The sequence below is a fragment of the Coptis chinensis genome, chromosome 5 (assembly GCF_015680905.1).
Source record: "Coptis chinensis isolate HL-2020 chromosome 5, ASM1568090v1, whole genome shotgun sequence".
Lineage (NCBI taxonomy): Eukaryota > Viridiplantae > Streptophyta > Magnoliopsida > Ranunculales > Ranunculaceae > Coptis > Coptis chinensis.
In genome coordinates, this window is record NC_141460.1 from 19,811,939 (window position 1) to 19,835,355 (window position 23,417).

The 23,417-nt window shown below is 40.6% G+C and overlaps 2 protein-coding genes across 2 annotated transcripts; both read left to right on the plus strand.

Moving 5' to 3' along the window:
- Positions 1-8,179: 8,179 nt before the first annotated feature.
- On the plus strand, positions 8,180-9,148 carry LOC147497020 (uncharacterized). The gene has a single exon (XM_086562735.1). It carries the CDS (start codon positions 8,180-8,182, stop codon positions 9,146-9,148), a length of 969 nt encoding a protein of 322 aa, XP_086418861.1.
- Positions 9,149-11,326: 2,178 nt separating this feature from the next.
- On the plus strand, positions 11,327-12,541 carry LOC147497021 (uncharacterized). Its single transcript, XM_086562736.1, has 3 exons — positions 11,327-11,650; positions 11,714-11,836; positions 11,966-12,541. Exons 1-3 carry the CDS (start codon positions 11,327-11,329, stop codon positions 12,539-12,541), a joined length of 1,023 nt encoding a protein of 340 aa, XP_086418862.1.
- Positions 12,542-23,417: the final 10,876 nt, after the last annotated feature.

Sequence of the window (23,417 nt, forward strand, 5' to 3'; positions counted from 1 at the left end):
CCTCCATCTCGCGGTCTCCTTCTCTACGCGTGTAGGGTTTCCGTACTGCGACCACGTGACTTAGCCCCGATCCAGTACGTCGCGGCATGCTATCTTTCGTTAACTCGGGCGCATCCTCTCTTTGATTCTTTGGGCCCCCAATACTACCACTACATATATAAGAATTGGAAATACACTCAAACTCTCCAAAGAGGTTCTATGTACGTGAGATTGTAGGCTATTAGAAAACACTATCTTTCATATTAGAGTGGCACATAGGAGAGAAAAAAAGCTAACTCTCATATTATAGTGCCACATAGGAGAGATAAAATCTTCCATTAGATGTCTCTGCTTTAGTATGATTAGGCTTGACACTTATAGAGACAAATATGATGTTTTTACCCTAGGCCTTTAGCTGTAATTCCCAGTGACTCCTTTTTGACTTGTTTGATTTTGTTTTCTTCCATATTTCACATTTAGGTTAGTTGACCTGCAAAAACTCAAATTGCATCATATTAGAATATTTGAATATAAAATGGAGACTAACATACACATAATTCGGGATATAAATCATTATTTTTAAGCACTTATCAGCAAGTGAACCTGGTGAAGGTGCAATGGAGTGAAGTTGAGAACGACGTGACTTGGAAGTTAGAGGACAAGATTAGAGTCGCGCATTCGGAAATTTGCATGGTGTACTTCTCGCTGAATCTCAGGACGAGATTCCTTTAAGGTGTGTATAATTGTAACCCTATTATTTTTACATTATTATGTACACTATTTAGTATTTTTGGATTTGATATTTAATGCATGCTCAATGTGCTAGTAAATTTGGTTTGACTTTTATTATAGAAAGAGGAATGAGGGAAAACAAGATAATATTTTTGAAATTGTATTAAAAAGTTTTAGTGTTTTGAATTTTTTTTTTTTTTTTTTTTTTTTTTTTTTTGTCTAGAGATTTTTTTTAAAATATTTGGAAAGTTTTCAAAATAGATGAAAGAAGATATTAATATGTAGGTGCCGACTAGCAAGCTCTGTAAAACCTTTAGGTGATGATACCAGAGGTTTGGGGCTCGAACCCCGCCAGCATCAAAGAGTTACTGATCTAATTTAAAACAGGCTTACCAATAAAAAAGAAGAAGACATTAATATAAGGTATATAATAAATAATAGAGTACTTTTAATAGGGAATAATATTATATATATTTATGAATATAGATATTTGGTAAAAAGGAAAATTTCTTAAAGTTAAGCATAAACTATGGTAGAGACTTCTTTGGAATGGAATGACTTATCATAAATTTAGGGTTTTAAGAAAATAAGGTTTTTTCTTAGAACTAAACATGTTAACTAAAAGAAAGAAGAAAGAGAAAGGGCGAATTTGTGTATCTCTTAGCTAGCTTTGGATTGGATTTTTGGTGTGGTGTAATGTGATTTTTATTATATATATTCTTTTTGCGGATATAAGAGGTGAGTTACCATTATTTTTATTTTGTACTAAAATATAATATTCATACTATGAAAGAAATATTTTGTTGGTTGTTGTTGTGTGCAAATGAAAATATGAATATATATGGTTAAATTTATGATTTAATGCATGCTACTGTAAATGTTGGTTTAATATAAGAAATAGTTGATTTTGTTAACTTAGATTTCATTAAAAGTTTATATGTTAGAATGAGAATCTCTATTAGTAGAGTACACCGTAATTAACCTGGACATTTAAATTGGACCAGCCTTTTTTCTACTACTAAATGCTCTATTAGAGCATTTCTAATGCAAGCCACTATTATTCACCTCCACGTAGGCTGTATTTTCCATCTTTTCCACCGTTTTGGTGAAAAACAATGTGAGGTTGCCCAATGCAAAGGTGAAAAATAATCTCGGACGGGATGTTGGATTCCGTCTGAATGTAAAAATTGAAAAAACGCGCCGGACGGAATGAAACATCCTGTCTGAATTTAAAAATAAAAAAAAAAAAAAAGTTGAAAACACACAAGACGGAATGAAACATTCCATCCAAAAAAAAAACTAATTTTTTTTAAAAAAAACACACGAGACAGAATCCAACATCCCGTCCAAAGTTCAAAACTCAGCCACTATTTCGATTGAAGGGTTCACTCTTGTTTTAACTTGGGAAAATATTCATCACCATATTCACCTTTGCATTGGGGAAATGTTTTGAACCATAAAGAGGTGAATATTGTCACATTCCGACCATATCCACCTACATTGGGAATACTCTTCAAAGAAATTGTTTATCGCCTTTAAAATGGATCAATTCATCATTTCAGTTTTTATTTCCGTTTATACCATGAAGTTGAAAGAACACATTTAGAGACTTTTGTGTAAATTAAAGTTGAAAATCAAATACACGCACCATTTCAATTGTTTGGATGTACGTCTTACCATTAATACCGATTGTATTACCTTTACACCGTTTTGACTTCTCTTCTCCCTCTTCATACCCAATCTCTACTATTGGCGATTTCATTATTGAAAAAAAAAACACTATGTTTCGTACCTAATTACTATATTCTCTCATCTTCTCTTGATTTTATGATTTTTTGTCATAGAGAATAATGATATGAAGCTTTCAGGATAGATACAAGAGATTTTAACGGAAGATCCATGTTTTTGTCTATTTTCTTTGGAAAGTCAGAAGTAAAAGGTTAGTTTGTCTCATTCTCTTCTTCTCCGTCCTTTTTTAACTATTAATTTTCCATGTACTCCACTATTTCGTGAATACCAATTGAATTCTCATACCAAGAAAAAAAAAATCAGTCACTTAACTTCATATTTGGAACAGACAAAGGGTTAATTTTCTTATAAGTGTTCGTCATGTTGTATGTTTAGCAGTATGCACTCTTTTCCTCAAGGTAATATTTACTTAACACTTTTAAGTTTTTGTTCTTTTTTAATAAGCTCATTTCTTCCTATATATTCACTGCAAAAAATAAGAAGAATTTGTATTGCAACGCTTTGGTTATGATACAAAATGGTGTTTGAAGGGGGTCGTGTTGTTGTCTTGGTTTAAGGTCGCACTACGATACAAAATTTGGAGGTGAAATTTAATCATCTTCTCAGCTACTAAGTTAGTTGAAAATTTTGAATAGTTTCCTCTTTGTTGTTTGTATGATGTATAGGTTTTATTTGAAGGTTCTGTCTCATGACTGTTATCCTACGGTTTATGTCCAGCTATCTTCTCGCAATATACTAATCAGAGAAGATCTATTAACATAGACATTACTAAACTAGCACAAGTGCACAACAGTGGGGTCTCCAATCTAAACACCTTTAAAGAGGCGCACCCGAGCTACCAAGCCAAGTTTTAGCTGCCATAACATAGAGGCGTGGGCGAGCTAGCCTTCCACCGCTCTATTATCGTAACCCAGTTCAACATCTGTCGTTTTTAGCCTTCTAAGCCTCGTGGCTATACATCCGGGCTTTTCATCCTATAACAATAGAACACCTGTTTTTATTAGCTGCTCAACTCCAAGCCGTCATCCTTAACTTCCACCGCCTCCTTCACCCTATCAAAAAAGAGGAAGAAAGAAGATGTTCATTAACCACGTCACCTCTGTTCTATATTGGTGCACCTCCATTGTATGTTGGTGTATTACACTTATAAGTAAGTAATTAATTGATGCTTTCCATTCTAAGTTTTTTTGTCTCTAAGGTCTTCATTTTTTCGCTCTATATTTCTCTCTCACTCCTTTTATTTTTAGTTGTTCTTGCCACTTAATTATCACTCTCCTGAATCTCCTTTACTCATGTAGGTACTGAATTCGTAATTTGTGAACAGTCAATTCTTTTGTAAGTACCTATCTTTTTGGGCATTTAATTTATAATTTGTGCTCTGTTAAGTACTTTTGAGACAGAATCACATATGCATTACAGACGAATATCATAAACTTATTAAGTGGTTGTGTGTTGTTATATGATTCTATCTACTTTAACTGTCAGTTGTTAGCATGATCACTAAGAGTCTAAGACTATGTCTACCATTCTAAGGCCAAGTGATCTTCATAGCCAGCCTAATAATTTGTGTAGAATTGAGAAGACACATATGTATCGTCAAAGATGGCAATTGAGCGAGAGCATCATCACCTTTGAGATAGACAATGTCAATGTGAACTGACCAAGGAACATAGATTATGAGAGAGAGAGAACAACAACGAAGGTATTATCATCGTCGTAGAGGTACATTAAAGAGTGATGATGTTGGAAGTGAGTCTCTTAGGCATGGTGTTCATTCAGGTATGATTACGACTGTGGTACAGTTTTTTTGTGTACAATGGCATATTAACATTGAATCATATATGTCGCTCCATCCATCTACATATCAGATATATATAACATGATTCAAAATCACATGTAATCAGAAGTGGACAGACTTACCGAGGGATCTCTACCTACTACTCTGAATTTAGGAAGAAAAAATCTCAACATTAGCGTTGGTAATCTACTTTGACATATTCTTTTGATTGTTGTGTTGTGCATTGAAATTTAATATATAGTGTTTTCCTTCCAGGAAACTCCAACAATATAGCAGCTGCAGGCGTGCCTCTTAGGGATGACATTGATGGGTACGACAACTGTATTCCATGCGATACTAACATTGGCTATATGAATGGCGTTGAAGGTATGCTATTTCATGTTATTTGACATCGATATATATTTGTCTTCTTCTTATAATATGCTTACTGTATTACAAAACAAATATTGCAAATTATATCACTAGGCCAAGGAGATGAGAGTTATACGGGACCTATCAATTCCAATCGAACTAGGAAGATTCCAACTAAATGTAAATCATCTCATAATTGTGCAAGAGATTTCGTCTACACACCAAACTTTCAACGGTTCAAGATAACATACATGCACACATGCGAATTTTGCCATGCCAAATTATTTCCCTCTGAATCATGTGTATTTTGTTATCTTCGTGGAAAAGTAAAGCTCCTACTATTGCCTATACCTCTTGATTTGATGTATCTGTATGCTTCACAGACGGATGAGGCTGTCCACTTTAGGCAGAACATTCGGTCTTACAACCATGTCTTCTCCTTCACCTCAATGGGTGTACACTTATATGAAATTCTAGCCAGGGGAAGGTGTGGTGTTTACACTTACTGTACGCAGGGAGCGATCCAAAAAATTGGTGATCTTTTACCTCAATCTTATCGGCGGCTTAGATATCTGCAGATGTATGTTTATGACACAGATCATGAGCTGGCTAATCGAAGGGCTGAGAATAACTTGCTCAATCCACACGTTCTTTCCATTTTGCAAAAGGTCCTTGACAAGCAAAACCGCATTGTTCATACACTTCGTCGTATGAACAAGACATATGGTTGCTACTAAAGGAAAAACCATGGGAAAGTCATCATTATACATTGCCGACTTCTTCTCAAGCGACTTCTATTTTGGTTGGGGGTGACGACCCTGCGGAAATGGGTGAGAGAGATATTATTGTGGAGACCATGATAGGTAACTTCCTAAATGTCCTTGACACTATTGGCTTATATGATCTGGCCTCTCCAATATCCCTTGCTTCATCCTTATGGAAACTTTGGCTGGGATTACATATTTTCAGTGATGACGCACAGAGAATCAGCTGCAAAGAATTCTACTGTTATATACTACAGGTTATTCCTTCTCTATCCATTAGTTTCTTTCTACATTTGCTTTATATATATACTATATCCATGGCTCATACATACTATTAAAGTTAACGTCTTTATCAATGGTATCAGAGCCATGACAGCTTAATTTGAGGTTAGTGCATTAACGGTAAGGAAATATTTTACGATTATGTTTAATTGTTGTTAACTTTATAAAGATGTAAGTAAGGGATAGCCCTAGTATGTATGAGGAATATGGCATGTGGGTTACACATGAGGACTACTTGCTAAAGGATGGTTTACCATCCACAAGACTGTCCGCATATTTCATAAAGTACCGTTACCTCTTCCTTTCTAGTGTTATGAATAGTAACTTGTTTACAAAACTGTTTGATTTTATCAATAGAGCATTATTGTTTCTTTATATTTTATAATAGTAACTTTGGGACATCACCCAAGTCACATAGGGTACATGCAGTGTCGTTTTAAGCAGGAAATGCGTTTTAAGGCCATTTTGCTCCTTGTAAGTCGTTGACAGACGTGGTTTTACTATTATAGATATTGGAGATTTCTAATAATTATTTTTACTATTTATAATTCTTTGAGAAGAAGATAAAATATCAATGATTACATCATGAATAGTTTATTTATATTTAATATGATTTTATTTCATTATACTCTACCTGTTATTGCACTAACACCTTAACACCCATGGCACAGTCATCAAATGATGATCTGAGTTCAATTAAGAACACATAATTAATCTAGTATGATCTCGACACGTAGGATAAAATGAATAAATGGACAATTCCTAATATGTATCCCAAGACCATATATAGATATGGTAACTGGATTGAGAAATTGACTAGTAAAATTGCTGTAAATACTATGGAATAAACTATTAGTTTACATTCCATGAGTAATAACTTGAATTTATTAAATTATTGTGATTTATATCATTATATGAAAAATTATAAATTTATTCATGTAGGATTGATACAGGTTGCATTTAGACTTTTGACCCTTTTGGGTATGAATGCTTGTATTCAAGCAACGCTAAGAGATGCTAGATGTCTTGACTATTTACCATATTTTTTGGGAGCAGTAAAGACTAGTTGTATTAGCCTATTTTGTGACCACCGAGGGGACGTGTCCGCTGGCTTGAAGTAGAGTAAGAAAGTAGAGGCGCGAAGCACCTAATCGTGACCGCGACACCCTGAAAGGGGACAGGCCGTACAGAGGCAGGTGAGAAAAGTGCGGTTAGAGTCAGAGAAGAGGCAAGTTAAAAGGGAAGGAACGGGGATACTGAAGCGGGGCCGCAGAACCTTAAGAGGACAGGTGTGCAAAGGTGGACCGAAAGATGGGAGGCAGATCAAAGGAGGAAAGGAGAGGAGTGGTGATATAAAAAGGAAAAGTAGGAAAGAAAGGAGGGGAGGAAAGAAAGAAAAAGAGAGGAAAAAAAACCAAGATCTAGGATCTTAGAAGTGAGAATTTCTGTTCATATATTTGGCGCCGTCTGTGGGGACGAGGTAGGTCCACGATTTGGGAAGAAGGGAAAATTGCGGAACATGGCTCCAGCTAAGAGAGGAAGAGGTAGAGGAAGACCGAGGAGGGAGGAGGCCGTTCCAAATGAAATGGCAAGTGTGGAAAACATAGAGGTGGGGGAAGAGGAGGTTGAAGATTCGGTGGCTGAGGCGACTAGGTTGCTTCAGGAGGAGGTAGGTAGACTTAGGGAAGAGAATGATGAGTTGAGGAGAGAAAGAGAAGACACTCAGGGGGGAGCGGAAACAGCAGTACCTGCGGGTAGTGAAGTAGAAGTGCAAAGCGAGGAACTTCCTCAGGCAACCGGGGCGAACCATACAGGAGGCATTACCATGGAAATTGTGCAGGCGATGATCGAAAGAGATAAAGAGGCTAACCGTGCTGTGGAAAAGGAGAAACACGGCGCAACCCAGAAGGTGGTGGATACCCTGAATCAGAATCCACTTGCTGACTCGGTCTGGAATTCTGAGGTACCCAAGAGGTTCACGCAGCCGCGGTTTAAAAGGTACGATGGAAAATGAGATCCGGCTGACCATTTGCATCACTTTAGGTAGCAGATGCCACTGTGGCAAGAGGTAAAGTATGATGGACTCCGTTGCATGATGTTCCTTGCTAGTCTAAAAGGGGGAGCTTCCGATTGGCATTATCGGTAGGCGTCGCAGAGTATACAAAGGTTCGAGGAATTGGAACAAGCTTTTGTGAATCACTTTATCCATAAGAAGAAGAGGGTAGTTGATGTAGCGGATCTCTTTAATGTCAAACAGAAGTCTGCCGAGACACTCAGAGATTTCTTGTGTAGATTTAAGGAAGAGACACTGAGGGTGGAAAATTTGGACGAGCGCACCGCGGTCATAGCATTCCAGCATGGATTGAAGCAGGGAACCTTGGTGCATGAATCAGTATCTAAGATTGAAGTTACCACCTTGCATGCTTTGTACTTGAAGGTGGAGAGATACATCAGATATGAGGACATTTTGTAGAGAAACAGTAAGGAACACAAGAAACCCGACAAGTCAATGCACGCTGTGGCCATGGAGGACAGGAGAGATAGGGACAAGGCTGTGGCAAGAGATGGAGGAACCTACAGAGGGGAGACACAGAGAGCGGAGAGAGGCAGAGACCAAGCCCGAAGGGAGTACAAGGAGAGAAAGCCTTACCACGAAATAGACTTAACTCCACTAAACAAGCCGTTGGAGGAAATCTTGCCGCTGCTCAAGGTACAACGGCATTACGAAGAACCACGGAGCTCGCCTAAGGATATAGAAGGAAAGCCATTTTGTGCGTATCATCAGGTCAGAAATCATGCTACCAATAAGTGGTTTGCTTTACAATGGTTAGTAGAGAGAATGATTGGGAGAGGACAACTAAAAGAGTATGTCAAGGAAGGGCAGCCGATCGAAAGGGTTCCTGCTGCGGCTCGAATCCTGGGCACGATAAATGTTATTATCAGTGGTGAAACGCTGGGGAGGAACGCCCACCGAGATAAGGTGAGGAGGACAACCAGTCTGCAGCAAATAAATGAAGTTGTGAGCAGTCCGCGGCTAGTTCCAGGAGGTAGCAAAGGGAATGACAGTATAGAATTCACTCTAAAGGATCTGGAGTCGGTGAGCTCGCTTCATGAGGATGCACTGGTGATTACCATAACAATGGGGAATTACATAGTGAAAAGGGTGATGATAGACTGTGGGAGTTCAATGGATTTGTTATTTCATAGCGTGACGGAAGAAATGGGCATAGAAAGGAAGCAGATGAAGCCCCCTCAGACCAACTTGTTCGGGTTCAATGGCAGCATGACTGAGCCATTAGGGGAACTAGTACTACCGTTGACCGCGGAGCCAGTGACCACTTTCACCCGATTCATGGTAGTGGATACTAACTCCCAATACAATGTGATCCTGGTAAGAAAATGGATTCATGAGATGAAGGCAGTCCCGTCTACTTATTACCAAGTGATCCGCTTCCCGACGAATGGAGGGATGTACGAGATAAGGGGCGATTAGGTCGTGGCACAGAACATCCACCAATTGACAGTGAAGGGTCTGGGCCGCACACCTAGTAAAGAGGCGCCAGAGATAGGGGACAAGCTAGCATAGCAATTACAGACTGCGGGTGGAGAGAAGAGGCCGCTCGTCGGGGGTAAGACAATGGACGAGATTGAGGTCGTGAATATCGGGGTAGCAGAGGAGAAGAAGTTTGTAAATGTAGGGGCAAGTTTGTCAGAAGATCGGAAAAGGAAATTGATTGCCTTGTTAACGGAGAACTGCGATGTATTTGCATGGACGATCGAGGACTTGGCGGGGTTAGATCCAGAGTTCGCATGTCACAGATTGCATATGCAGGAAGGTGCCCGCCCAGTCCAGCAGAAAATGAGGAGTATGAAGCCACAGTATGCACAGGGAATTCGAGAGGAGGTGGAGAAGTTGAAAGATGCTGGAATCATCAGCGAATGCAAGTTTATTGAATGGCTGTCGAACGTGGTAGCGGTACCGAAAAAGAATGGGAAAGTAAGAATGTGCGTGGATTTCACGGACGTCAACAAGGAATGTCCGAAGGATTGCTACCCAATGCCGCGGATAGATGAGTTGGTGGACCGGACCACAGAGTATAAGTTCTTTTCATTTATGGACGCGTCCATGGGCTACAATCAAGTGATGATATACGGCCCGGACCAAGAAAAGACAGCGTTCATAGTGGAAGGAGGAACGTACTGTTACTCCAGAATGCCTTTTGGTCTAAAGAATGAGAGGGCAACATTCCAGCGAGTGGGGGAGAAGATGTTCGAGACTAAAATCAGAAAGCAGATGGAGATCTATATAGATGACATGGTAGAAAATAGTATGACTGAAGAGGAGCATTTGGAGGGTTTGAAAGAGACATTCTCTATACTGCAGAGACACAAGCTGATGTTGAACCCAGAGAAGTGTACATTTGGGGTGACATCTGGAAAGTTCCTGGGGTATATAGTCACATACCGCAGCATAGAGGCGAACCCAGACCAGATTAGAGCCTTGTTGGAAATGCCATCTCTGCAGAATGTGAAGGAGGTTCAGAGGCTAGCTGGTAGGGTCACAGCACTCAATAGGTTCATATCCAAGTCCTCGGATAAGTGCCTACCCTTGTACCTACTATTAAGGAGGACAACTGACTTCCAGTGGACCAAGGCATGTGAATGGGCTTTTAAGGAATTAAAAGAATATTTGGACAAGGCCCCGATCCTGTCGCGGCCAGGGCAGGGGGAGAAGCTGTATTTATACCTGGGGGTGTCAGAGTGTGCAATTAGTTTAGTGTTGATAAAGATGGTGGGCAAGGCAGAAAGGCCGGTGTACTTCCAGAGCAAAACAATGTTGGACGCCGAAACAAGGTATAGTAGGATTGAAAAGTATGCCTTGGCTCTGATCTTCTCTGCACTCAAGTTGAAACCATACTTCGATGCTCATTCGGTGGTAGTTGTGACCAATTTGCCACTCAAACAGGCACTGAAGGCAGAGAAATCAGGGAGAATGTTGAAATGGGTTGTGCTACTCAGTTCGTATGACATTGAGTGCAAATCCTAGACTGCGAAGAAGGCCCAGGCAATGGCAGAATTTCTAGCCGAGTTTCCAGCCGAGGACCCTACCTGGGGGGAGGATATGATCATGGAACCGGAGGCGGACCAAAACCATGACCCACTGGACCCTTGGGACATGATAAATGGATGGAAAGTCTTTACAGACGGGTCCGCTATCGACACAGGTAATGGCATTGGGGTGGTGCTGGTCACCCCAGAGAATACTCGCCTAGAGTTATCAATGAAGTTGGGTTTTGCGGCCTCGAACAATGAGTCTGAATATGAGGCAGTGATAGCGAGGATGGAGTTGGCCAAGGACTTGGGTGTGCGTGAACTAACAGTATATTCTGATTCAAATTTGGTAATATGTCAAGTCAATGGAAGATTTGTAGCATGGTGCCCTAGGATGGCAAAGTATCTAGAGGTATTGCGGAGAAAGGTAGGAGAATTAGAGAAAGTCAGTTTTGCTCACCTAGGCAGGGGAGAGAATAGACACGCCGACGCCTTGGCGTATGTTTCTGCGGTACTCCCTGGGACAGAGGGTTGATCTATTGAAGTTAGGGTGCTGAGCAAACCCAGTACTGCGGAAGACGAGGGGGTGTGCCTGACTACTGAGCAAGAGCACGGATGGATGGAACCCATCAAGAGTTACCTTTCGGGGATAGAAATAGAGGACAAGGGGGAAATGAGGAGAATGGAACAGAGGTCACAGAGATACGTTTTGCTGAATGGTGAGTTATATCAGCGGAGTGTCAATGGACCGCTCCTGAAATGTCTGGGACCGCAGAAGGTGCAAGAGGTGTTAGGTGAGGTTCACGAAGGAGATTGTGGAAGCCACTCAGCTGGAAGGACAACTGCTTACCAGCTGCTATCACAGGGGTACTTTTGGCCCCACATGAAGAGAGATGCAACCGAGTATGCCAAGAGATGCCAGAAATGCCAGATTTTTACGCCGGTGATACATGCGCCTACCAAACCACTGCACAAGGTCTTTAGCCCATGGCCATTCACTATGTAGGCGTTGGATGTCGTCGGACCTCTGCCTATGGCCAGTGGGAAAAGGAGGTTTATGCTAGCCGCGACTGATTATTTTACAAAATGGGCTGAGGGTGTGGCTCTGCAGCAGGTGAAGGAGGAACAGGTGAGAAAATTCTTGTGGGAGAATATAATATGCAGATTCGAACTACCGCACACCATCATCGTGGACAACGGAACCCAGTTCACAGGGGGGAAGATGAGAGCCTTCCTCTAAGCCTTCAAAGTGAAGCAGGGTTTTTCAGCCCCTTACAATCCAGAGGGAAATGGACAGGCAGAGTCTTCAAACAAAGTGATCATGGATAACCTAAAGAAAAATCTGGAGGAACACAAGGGATGTTGGGCAGATGAGTTATACCCTGTATTGTGGGCATACCGCACGACACTGTGGACATCTACAGGAGAATCACCTTTCGCGATGGCCTATGGGGTAGAGGTAGTGATCCCTGTGGAAATTATGGTGTCAACAACTAGAATCAAGGCTGTGGAAGAAGGGGTTAATGAGAAAATATTAACCGGGGAACTGAACCTTACAGAGGAAAGGAGAGACGCTGCACTCATTAGATTGGAAGAGTACCACCGAAGGTTGCAGAGACAGTATAACAAGCGAGTGAAGTCACGAAAGTTTAATGTCAGTGATCGGGTGCTTCGGAGGGTGACCTCAGTCACCAAGGAAGAGACAGACGGGAAGTTGGGACCATACACCGTGGTGGAGGCTGGAACATCCGGGACCTATAGGTTACAGACGCCCCAAGGGGAGAGCATCAAGCGGTCGTGGAACATCAGGATGTTGAAGGAATTCCATGAGTAACTTTGTCATTAGTGTTTTTAATTAAAGAAAATTGTATTTGCTTCATTCAAGCTTTGTAATGGTATTTTGAGTTAGCTACTATTTTAATGAAAGCAATAGCAAATTTCCTTCATCTGATAAGTGTGCATCCATTCATGTGTGGATTAGGTCAGGGGCAGTGGACAGTGGGTTCCAAACTCAATAGCAACTCCTTAGTCAACTTGGGGGCAAGCTGGATGGCCCGGGCATACTCAGCGGCCCTCAACATCTCCACGGCCAACTTGGGGGCACGCTGAGTGGCCCGGGCATACTCAGCGGTCCTCAACATCTCCTTAGTCAACTTGGGGGCAAGTTGAGTGGCCCGGGCATACTCAGCGGCCCTCAACATCTCCACGGTCAACTTGGGGGCACGCTGAGTGGCCCGGGCATACTCAGCGGCCGTCAACATCTCCACGGCTAACTTGGGGGCATACTCAGTGGCACGGGCATACTCAGCGGCCCTCAACATCTCTACAGTCAACTTGGGGGCACGCTAAGTGGCCTGGGCATACTCAGTGGCCCTCAACATCTTCACGGTCAATTGGAGGGCACGCTGAGTGGCTCGGGCATACTTAGTAGCCCTCAACATCTCCACGGACAACTAGAGGGCATGCTGAGTGGCCCGGGCATACTCAGCGGCCCCCAACATCGCCAAAGTCAACTTAGTGGCAAACCAAACGTTACCAATCCCCCTACGGGAACGACAGCGGGACACTTATGACATGTGCAAGCGCCAGTGTGGAACCAGACAATAAGTAAATAGGGAGGGAGTGCAACACAATTACAAAAGATGAATGTATTGATTGCAATGATTTTCCACCAAACGAGTGTTAAACAAGAAGTTGAGGCCCACCGTGGTCTGCCAGGACTACCCAGAAATCCAGACATGGGGGTTATAACAAAAGGTCAGATCATCGAAGATCAGATTTAAATGGTGCAGCATGCTAAGCTAACAGACAGAGAGAAATCCAAGTATGCTTCATTTCGAATCGCCCGAGGTGTCCGCTTGCAGGCTACCCTCCTCTGCCGCTTCGGTGGATTCGTCCACATCAATAGGAGATGTTGACACCCCAAGAGTAGCAACGACTTCTGTCTCAAGAGCTGGGGAGATGGCCGCAGAGTTGGTGGGAGGCAAAGCAAGAGACTATTCTGGGAGAAGACATCCGGCGGCAGTTAGAGCTTCTAGGTGTTGGTTTAGTTCTCGGGCGATCTTCTTGGCGGCCAGGGCCTTGAAGTGTTCAGCGGCATCCTTCAACCACTACTCCAGGTCAGCCTGATCGGTGGCCCTATCGGCCTCCCTCTGACTCTCCAGCTGTGAGGTGACGTCGGCCATATCGTCCCTATGGACTTGTTCTTCACGCTGGAGCTCTTTGTGATGATTGAAGGCCGCGAGACGGGCGTCATCTCTTTCCTTCTCCAGTTGAGCGTATTTCGCTTTCCACCCCGCCGACCTGTGGATCTCAGCTTTCACAGATTCAAATGAGTCTAGGGTGTTGGTTAGACCTCAAATCACGTAACCCACGTCCAGGCTTAGCTGAAGATAAAGACAAAGTTAGAAAAAAGTAAGCAGCAAAGAAGGAAAGGAAAAGGATGGGGAGCATACCCTTTCCCAGCCAATGTAGATCGCAGCCCGGTGGGAGGAGAAGGAGCCAGAATCCCCATAAACTTGATCCCTAGGGAGATGGGAACTGAAGAGGAGGGACGCGGCCACCGCTGGGTTATCCAGTGCGGAGTCACGAGTGGTGAAGTCACAGTCTCTGGCCTTGAACTGAGGATGCCAGATTTCCGCAGGCCCTGCGGGCAGCGGACCAATGGGGACCGCCTCTTTGCCAGTATGGCGGGAGGATGGTCGCGGTGATGCTGGTCGGGAGGTAGGAGCGGGGGCACTAGGGGCAGTGGTCTTGGCCTTCTTAGTAGGAGGGCCCTTAGCCGCTGTGTTGTTAGGCGCCTCACCATCAGAATCACTTTCCCAAAGCTTGAGCTTGGTAACATCCATATTGTCGGAAGTGCCTGCAAAGGGGGAAAATCGTCTTCCCAATCAACTATGGAAAAATAAGACCTGGGGACTGTAGTAGGGGGGATTGAGGAAGAGCGAACTGAGGGCTTACAAGTTTGAGAGGCAACGGCTTTCTGGGAGAGAGCTTGGCTATGGGAGATCTTCATGGTATAACCGAAAGACCGATGGACTGAGGCCTTTACTTTCCGTCTTTTAGGGGGAGATGGTTTGGGTTTCCTCTCTTTGGGCAGGGGCAGAAGGTATAGAGGGCCGCGATATTGGCCAATGTCCTTGAGGGAAGGGTCTCGGAGGAGTGGACTCCCTTTGTCGGGGTCAATGCCGAGGACGTCACACTGGCAGGCCCGTAGGCTTTGGAGTTTGTTGAAAATCTCAGAGAAAACACCAGTGTATATCTGGGAGTGAGAATCTAGATTCCAACCTGAAAAGCAGAGGAAGAGACATGTCAAGGTGAGGACCACGTATGAAGCAAACAAAGCAATCGACTCCACTCATTGCTGTGGAGAAAATGGGAGTGCCTCAAGGACAGTTCAGGGGGAAAATCAGCGGAAAGGAAGTTCCCATACACATAGGGGATAGTGATGCCAAACCTTGTCAGAGGTGGTGACGCGGATAACAAATGACTTCTTCTGCAGACGCACGCAGAAAGATTGATACCCCACACTCCCAAACTTGGTGCTTTTCTTGATAAAATAATGGGAAGTAAGGTCCTGTAGGCTAATCTGCGGGGTATTCGTTGTATTGTAATGGTTGGCGGCGTACATGATTCACCAAAATTTACTGATGCCTTGACACGGCAGAATGTTAAAGTGGTTGCAGACTTCAACATCTAACAAAGACAAGGGGAAGTGGAGACCAGCCGCTATTTGCCCCACGGTTGCTACCAAAAACCTAGGCCGCGGTGGTACTAGATGTGGAAAATGAGTGACCCCGTGCATATCTTCTAAGGCTACGTCCTCAGGGATATCATATGCAGCCTGCACAGCAGCCAGATTTGGTCTGCGATAGTGAGATGGAGGGGGAGGTAGCGCGGAGGATCTACCAGAGGTTGATGGGGCAGTGGCCGCATGGGTTGACTCATTGGGAAGGGACTCTGGTTGGTCTGCGGAGGGGCCAGAAGATCCAAATTCAGCGGAAGAGCCGGATGATTGGGAGGTCGAGGATGCAGATCTGGTAGATCTGGAAGTGGAGGAGCCACCAGAATTGGAGCCAGACATGGTACTAAAATGGAATAGACAGAACAAGAAGGGGGATAAGAGTGATGATGGGTACCTAATGAAGGGGATAATGAATGAAAGATGAAAGAAAAGAGATAGATAAAAACAGAAAAAAGAGAAAAAGAGAAATGTAAACTTGACCAGCGAACTTACACTAAAAGGGAGACTAAGGGGTGCAGACGCAAACCTAAATAAGGAGAGTAGTCGCCAAGTGGAGCGGAAGCGGGATGTAAGGGTAGCTTCACCGGTGGGAGCAGGACAGAAGCAAGGTGCACGCAAGGAAGGAAATGAAAGAAAAAGGGAATGATAGAAAATGAAGGCAGGGTGTGAAAAGAAAAGTGAAGAGTTGTGAAGATGGAGGGGTGCATAATGATGGCGTTTGGGTGGGATTTGATAAGTCAAGGGCAAAATAGTAAAAGGGAGAACGCATGTGGCAAAGAGGGCCATTCAGGGGTAAATGCGTGGCATCGCAAGAATCGAAGAGACAGGGTTAGTTGGGCATGCACCACAAGGCACGTGCCTAGGGACACGTTGCAAAGGCCCGGAGGTCTAGGCAGGAGCTAACATGGTTGTCAGAAGGGTTTGAATGGTTGATTGGTGACAAGACAGCTCGGTAGGCTGCCAGCTATTGAGTCTCGGCCCGCAAATCCATGTAAATCCGCAACCCGAGGTGACGTGTCTGCTAACCTGAAGTAGAGTACGAAAGTAGAGGCGCGAATCACCGGATCGCGGATCGCGCACCCCGAAAAGGGACAGCCGCATGCAGGCGTGAGAAAAGTGCAGTCAAAGTCAAAGAAGAGGCAACTTAAAGGGAAAGGAACGGGGGTACTGAAGCGGGGTCGCGGAACCCTAAGAGGACAGGTGTGCAAAGGTGGACCGAAGGATGCGAGGCATGTCAAAGGAGGAAAGGAGAGGAGTGGTGATATAAAAAGGAACAGTAGGAAAGAAAGGAAGGGAGGAAAGAAAGAAAAAGAGAGGAAAAAAAAACCAAGACCTAGGATCTTAGAAGTGAGAATTTCTGTTCATACACTAGTCTTTGTCATGGACCAGTCTATTTTGATTTCTATCCTAATTTAAGTTTGTCTTTAACGGATAGAAATTTATATGATTCTATATCATTGCAAATTCAGGCTAAAGGTTATAGCTTTTTACCTGGATCTGAAGTGATTGGTATTACTTACAAAATTTATTATAAGGTGTTACAAGCTTTAACTCCGAATACACGACATAAAACTACACCAGGTAAGACTGTGTTAATTGACACAAATCTTTTAACTTCTAGTGTAACAACACCTAGGATGATTCCTTGGAGTGAAATCCAATTTCCAGAAACATGAACTTGCAGAAATGCTGTTAAACCGCAACCAATCATTAATAATGATTTAGATCAAATAATTCAATCAACAGAAGGAGAAGTTATATTAAATTTTAAGAAACCCTTTGTTAGTAGAAGTTTGTCCTCGAGATCATCCTATAAGATCTCTATACCACAATCTTCTAGGCATTCAGTATGTGAAGCTGAATCATTATCTCAGTACAATCAATCTGTAGAAGAGATTCGTATCTCTAATCAACAAATACCACATAGTATTTACAGACAGAACGCTAGGGAATCTCCCACAACATCAGAAATGGAATTTTTTTTGTAATGGATTATACACCATATGAAACAAATGAATATTATAAGTTAAAATATAAGGAGTTGAGTAGATATTTTACTCCTACAGAATTGAAACCTCTTGTTAAAGATTATCAAAATAATTTTCAATAGTACCAGAATATTGGTACAACTCTTGCTAAATGGTTTTGTCTTAGATATCAGAATCATTACATTCTAAATTCTAGTGTTAAAACTGCTACTCTACAACAGGATGTTAAGGATCATTTAAGATCCAAAGGTATATTATCAAAAGGTGATGTGTTAATTGATAGGGTAAAACCTAGTTTACCTACTAGACAGGTAAAACAAGATAATAATCATTTACCAGATAAGATTATTACTTTATCTAATAAATTAACAAAATCTGAGATAAAAATAGATTTACCTAAGCAATCGGGAAAATATGAGGCCAAATTAGATATTAATCTTGTATAATCTAAGGTTCAAACATATATTAAGTCTAAATCTGCAGATAATTATATTGGTGTTTTAGAGATTCAACACAAGAATTGGTCAACTTCTAATGAAAAAGATATGACATCTGTTCATCCTCCACCAGCATCTTTAAAGCTGAAAGAAAGTCTTAAAGCTGTGAAATATATTAAGCCACCTGAAGAGCATAATATATTGGTTAAGCCTAATGGTATTAATAAGCTATGTTTACCACAGCTAGATAACAGACCTAAGACTTCTAAGAAAAATAAAAGTCTTAAAGAGAAGCAGCATTGGAAGAGACACAGGCCTAAAGACAAAGCTCTTCACTTTTGTCATAAATGTGATCGTTATGGGCATAAAACTGGTCCTTGTGTTACTCAGCCACATGATTATCAAAATTTATTGAAGATAAGAAAATTCAAGATTAATCAGTAGGAAAAGATTTATAATCTTAATTATCTTCAGAATTTTATGACGTTACAGAATCTTCGTACTCATAATACTATGAGATTACCTGATCCTATTTGCCTGGATGTCTTATCCAGTAAATCTCGTATTACTAATATTCATGATTTATAGTATTAGGTTAATAACCTTAAGATAGAGATAAAAGCTTTAAAGATTAATAAAAATCTTTTAAATAATAATGCTATCCAGCAACATAAGAAGGTCCAAGATAATATATCTTTAATATCTCTTTATGACTTTGTGTTCCAAAAATGGAATGTTTATATTATTTTAGTAATCAATAATGAGTATACTCTCACTAATCATATAACTCTAATTGATAGTGGAGCAGATTTGAACAGTATTCAAGAAGGTTTAATACCTACTAAGTACTTTGAAAAATCTACTCAAAATCTTTCGACGGCTAGTGGAACTCCTATGCATATTGCATACAAACTTACAAATGTATTCATCTGTAAAGATGGGCATTGCTTATCTTCTACTTTTCTTCTTGTGATGAACCTTTCTAGGCATATTATTTTAGGAAATCCTTTTCTTAATTCTATTATACCTATTACCAAAATTAATGAGAAAGGTATTCATACAACTATATATAATCAAAGAGTCATTTTTGAGTTTATAACTCCTCTTGTGCATAAAAAGATTCAAGTGATTAATAATAATTTAATCACTAAAGAAAGTCAATTAAACTTTCTCAAATAAGAAATAACTTCTTTAAAATTGCAACAAAGACTAAGCACTAAGGAATTTCAGTTACAAATTGAACAGATAAAAAATAAGTTCATTATTGAAGTTTGTAGTGAGGTCCCCAATGCTTTTTGGGAAAGAAAGAAGCATATTGTTTCTTTACTTCATGAGCAAAGCTTTAATGAAAAGTTTATTCCCACTAAGGCTAGACCTAGTCAGATGAAAGTTGATTATTTGGCACTTTGCCAAAAAGAAATTAAGAACCTTCTGGATAAAAAATTAATCACTAAAAGCAAGTCTCCTTGGAGTTGTACAACTTTTTATGTCAATAAAGCAGCTGAGAAAGAACGAGTTCCTAGATTAGTCATTAAATTTAAACCTCTTAATGATGCGTTACAATGGATTCGATATCCGATTCCTAATAAAAATGATTTATTAGATCACTTATCTACAACAATTATATTTTCTAAGTTTAACCTTAAATCAAGGTATTGGCAAGTGTAGATCGCTCCTGAAGATAGGCATAAAACTGCTTTTACTGTACCTTTTGGACATTATGAATGGACGGTAATGGCATTTGGTTTGAAAAATGCTCCTTCAGAATTCAAGAACATTATGAATGATATTTGTAATCCTTATTCGGATTTTTCTATTGTTTATATTGATGATATTTTAATTTATTCTAAGTCTCTGGAATAGCATATCAAACATTTAAAGATTTTTTAAAGATCTTATCAAAAGAAATGGTTTAGTAGTGTTTGCACCTAAAATGAAATTGTTCAAACAACTGTTCGTTTTCTTGGTCACAACATTACTAAGGGGAAAATTATTCCTATAGACAAAAGTATTGAGTTTGCATCTAAATTTCCTGATGAAATTTTAGACAAGACTCAATTACAGAGATTTCTTGGTAGTCTAAATTATTTGGTAGACTACTATAAAAATCTTTCACAGGATACATCTATCCTATACTCCAGACTCACCAAGATTCCATCAGCCTAGAGTCCAGCACATACTCTAGCAGTACAAAAGATCAAGCTTAAAGCAAAGCAATTACCTTGTTTATCTTTACCTAATTTTTAGTGGTTTAAGATTAGGGCAGGGAATCGGGTCAGGTAGACCCGAATCCGACCCAACCCAATTACCAAATACATTGGGTTCGGGTCAATTTTCATATTAGTTTATGTATTCGGGTCGGATTCAGATCCAGGTATGTCGGGTTCGGGTTCGGATATAATTTTTGGGCTTTTTTTGAATTTTTAGTGTTATACGATCGGGTCAGGTTTGGATATTAAATTTCGGATTTAATCAGGTTCGGGTTCGGATATTGTGAAACTATTCGGATTCGGATATAGCCGAAACTGACTCGAAACCAACCCGATCCCTGCCCTATTTAAGATTGTTCAAACGGATGCTTCCAATATTGGTTTTGGTGGTATCCTAAAATAGAAGAACCCTCAACTAATAAATAAGAATTAATCTGCTTTACCTCGGGAACTTGGAAAAAAGCTCAGATTAATTATTCTACAATAAAACAAGAGATTCTTTCTCTTGTGAAATGTATTCATAAATTCCAGGATGATTTATTAAATCAAAAGTTCTTATATAGGTTAGAATTCTCAACCATTCACTATATCCACATTTTGCTAAAACATATTAGATCTGATTATGATTCACCCCTACTTCGTGTTGGTCAGCTTCTGCAATAGTTTGTTGTTGACATTTATGTGATGATATCCACGCAGCAGCTTCGGTATATTCGAGACAATCAACATACTATTAGAGCTGAATTGTATCAAGGTTTGCAAGATTTAATGGCCTCTGGAGAGACAAATGCAGGTGCAATAAATTTCTTCCCTATGTTAGTGACTTGCTTACACTTTGTCTATTTGTTTATTTATTATTTATTTATTCTTTCTTCCCATACTAGCTAACATTGGACAAAGGACTATTTTATTGTCATCCTATATTGAAAGCCCTAGGGATATGCACAAATGGTACCATGATGCGATGGCTCAGGTTCAGAAATTTGTAAAACTAGACATTTTCCTCACCATAACTTGCAACCTGAACTGGGTCAATATAACACGTTGACTTCTACCTGTTTAGCTCCCACAAGATAGGCCTCGATGGACTATAAGAGTTTTATATGAAAAATTGGAGGAGCTCAAAAATGATTTATTCTCAATTGGAGTCTTGGGTAAAATTCGTTGTAGCACATGTCCATGTCATTGAGTTCAAGAAGTGAGGTTTTCTACATGCACATATGCTCCTGATACTCATTGAGGCTAACAAACTAATTACTCCAGATAATTTCGACCGGGTGGTCCAAGCTAAAATACCTTATCCCATTAGTGAACTTGATTTATATAATATATATTGTTGTTAAGCATATGATACATGGTCCCTGTGGTGAAGTAAATCCAGTTTCTGTTTGCATGAAGAATGGGGTATTTAAGAAAGGATTTCCAAAGGGTTTCTCCGCAATAAGTTTCCAGGGAAATGACACTTACCCTATTTACCAACGATGTGATAACGGTTGAAGTTTTTTGCTAGATGATGTTACTGTTGATAATCGTTGGGTTGTCCCCTACAACCCATGGTTACTCTTAAAGTATGATTGTCATATAAATGTTGAAGTGTTCTCAAGCATCAAATCCATCGAGTATTTGTATAAATATGTCTACAAGGATTTTGATCGAGTTTCCATGGGGGTCAGCACAACTGCTTCACATGACCACGATGAAATCAAACAATTTATGGATGCACGGTGAGTATTTCCTTAAGAGTCATTATGGAGAATTATAAGGTTTCCCCTTAATAGGATGTACCCTGCTGTTTATGCTTTACAAATCCATATTCCCAATATGCATCAAGTTATTTTTTCGGAAGATCAAAATATTAAAGATTTAATGGTAGATGACAGAACATCTCGAACTATGTTCTTTCAGACTAATGTTGTTGACCCTGAAGCAAGACAATATCTATACAAAGAATTCCCTGAACATTATACATGGAACAAGTCAAATAAGCATTGGCGGAAAAGAAGGAACAATTTGAAGGTGATTGGTCAACTACGCACTGTACATCTATCCGATAATGAGAAGTACTTACATATTCTTCTGAATCATGTCAGGGGTCTTACTTCTTTTGAAGATCTTAAAACTGTTGGTTCATAGGTGTGCACAACACTTAAAGAAGCTGCTGAATTATGAGGTCTTCTAGAGTGTGATGATTCCATACGTTGAGTGCTTGATTGAAGCGACATCAATACACATGCCTTCAGCCTTAATAAATTTTTTTGTTTATATATTTGTATACTGCAACCCAGTTGGTGTTCATGAATTGTGGAATGAATTTTACCCATATATGCTAGAGGACTATCCTTCCACAACCGACCCAAGTGCTACAATTAATCGTTTGCTTAGGGAGCTAGAAACATTTTTAGCTGAAAATGGAAAGATTTTTCTAGCTATGATTTGCCAGCACCTTCTACTGATAGTGATGATCATTCTAAATTTCACAGTCTAATTGCAAAAGAAAGACCCATGGTCATACCTCCAGAGGATTTATCATCTATTGATAGTTTATGCATTCCGTACAATTATACATTCGGTTGATCGTCATGAAAGCTCTGTATATACTTCATTGATGGTCTGGGTGGCACCGATAAAACTTTTCTATACCGCTCCATTTTGGCTTACTTGAGGAGCAATGGCCACATAGCAATTGCAACATCAAATTCGCGCTCGGGTCTTGCAACTACCATGCTTCCTAGGGGTCACAATGCACTTGAGATTTAAGATACCTGTGCCCATAAGTGCAAGGTCAATGTGTCAAATTGGTAAACGAAGCCCTCTTGCTGAATTGCTACATCAGTCCGGTCTCATTATTTGGGACGAGGCAACAATGACACACTGCCATGCGTTTAAAGTGTTGGATAAAACACTAAAAGATTTAGGGTTATTTAGACTTTAGTCCTACTTTTTATGGGGTATTTAGGCTTTAGTCCTAAAATTACTGATTATTAGGTTTTAGTCCTACTTCCATCTTCAATTTTCTTAAATGACCAAAATACCCTTAGAGCATGTTTATCATGTGACTTGAAATTGCATAAAAGTAGGACCAAAACCTAATTTACCCAATTGCAGGAGGGGTAAATCCTAAAAATGAGATTCGACTATGCAACACAATGTTGCGTTCATTGAGTCCTTTGAATTGGAGTGCTACATTCATTGGATTGAAATCCGTTATGTCTTAGGAGACAATTGTTCATCAACCTTGACACCGAGTGGGAGCAAATTTGTTTTAATAAGGACATAGTGACTATCACTAGGATCGAATTTAATCATTGGTAAATTAAGTTAGTTTGTTGAA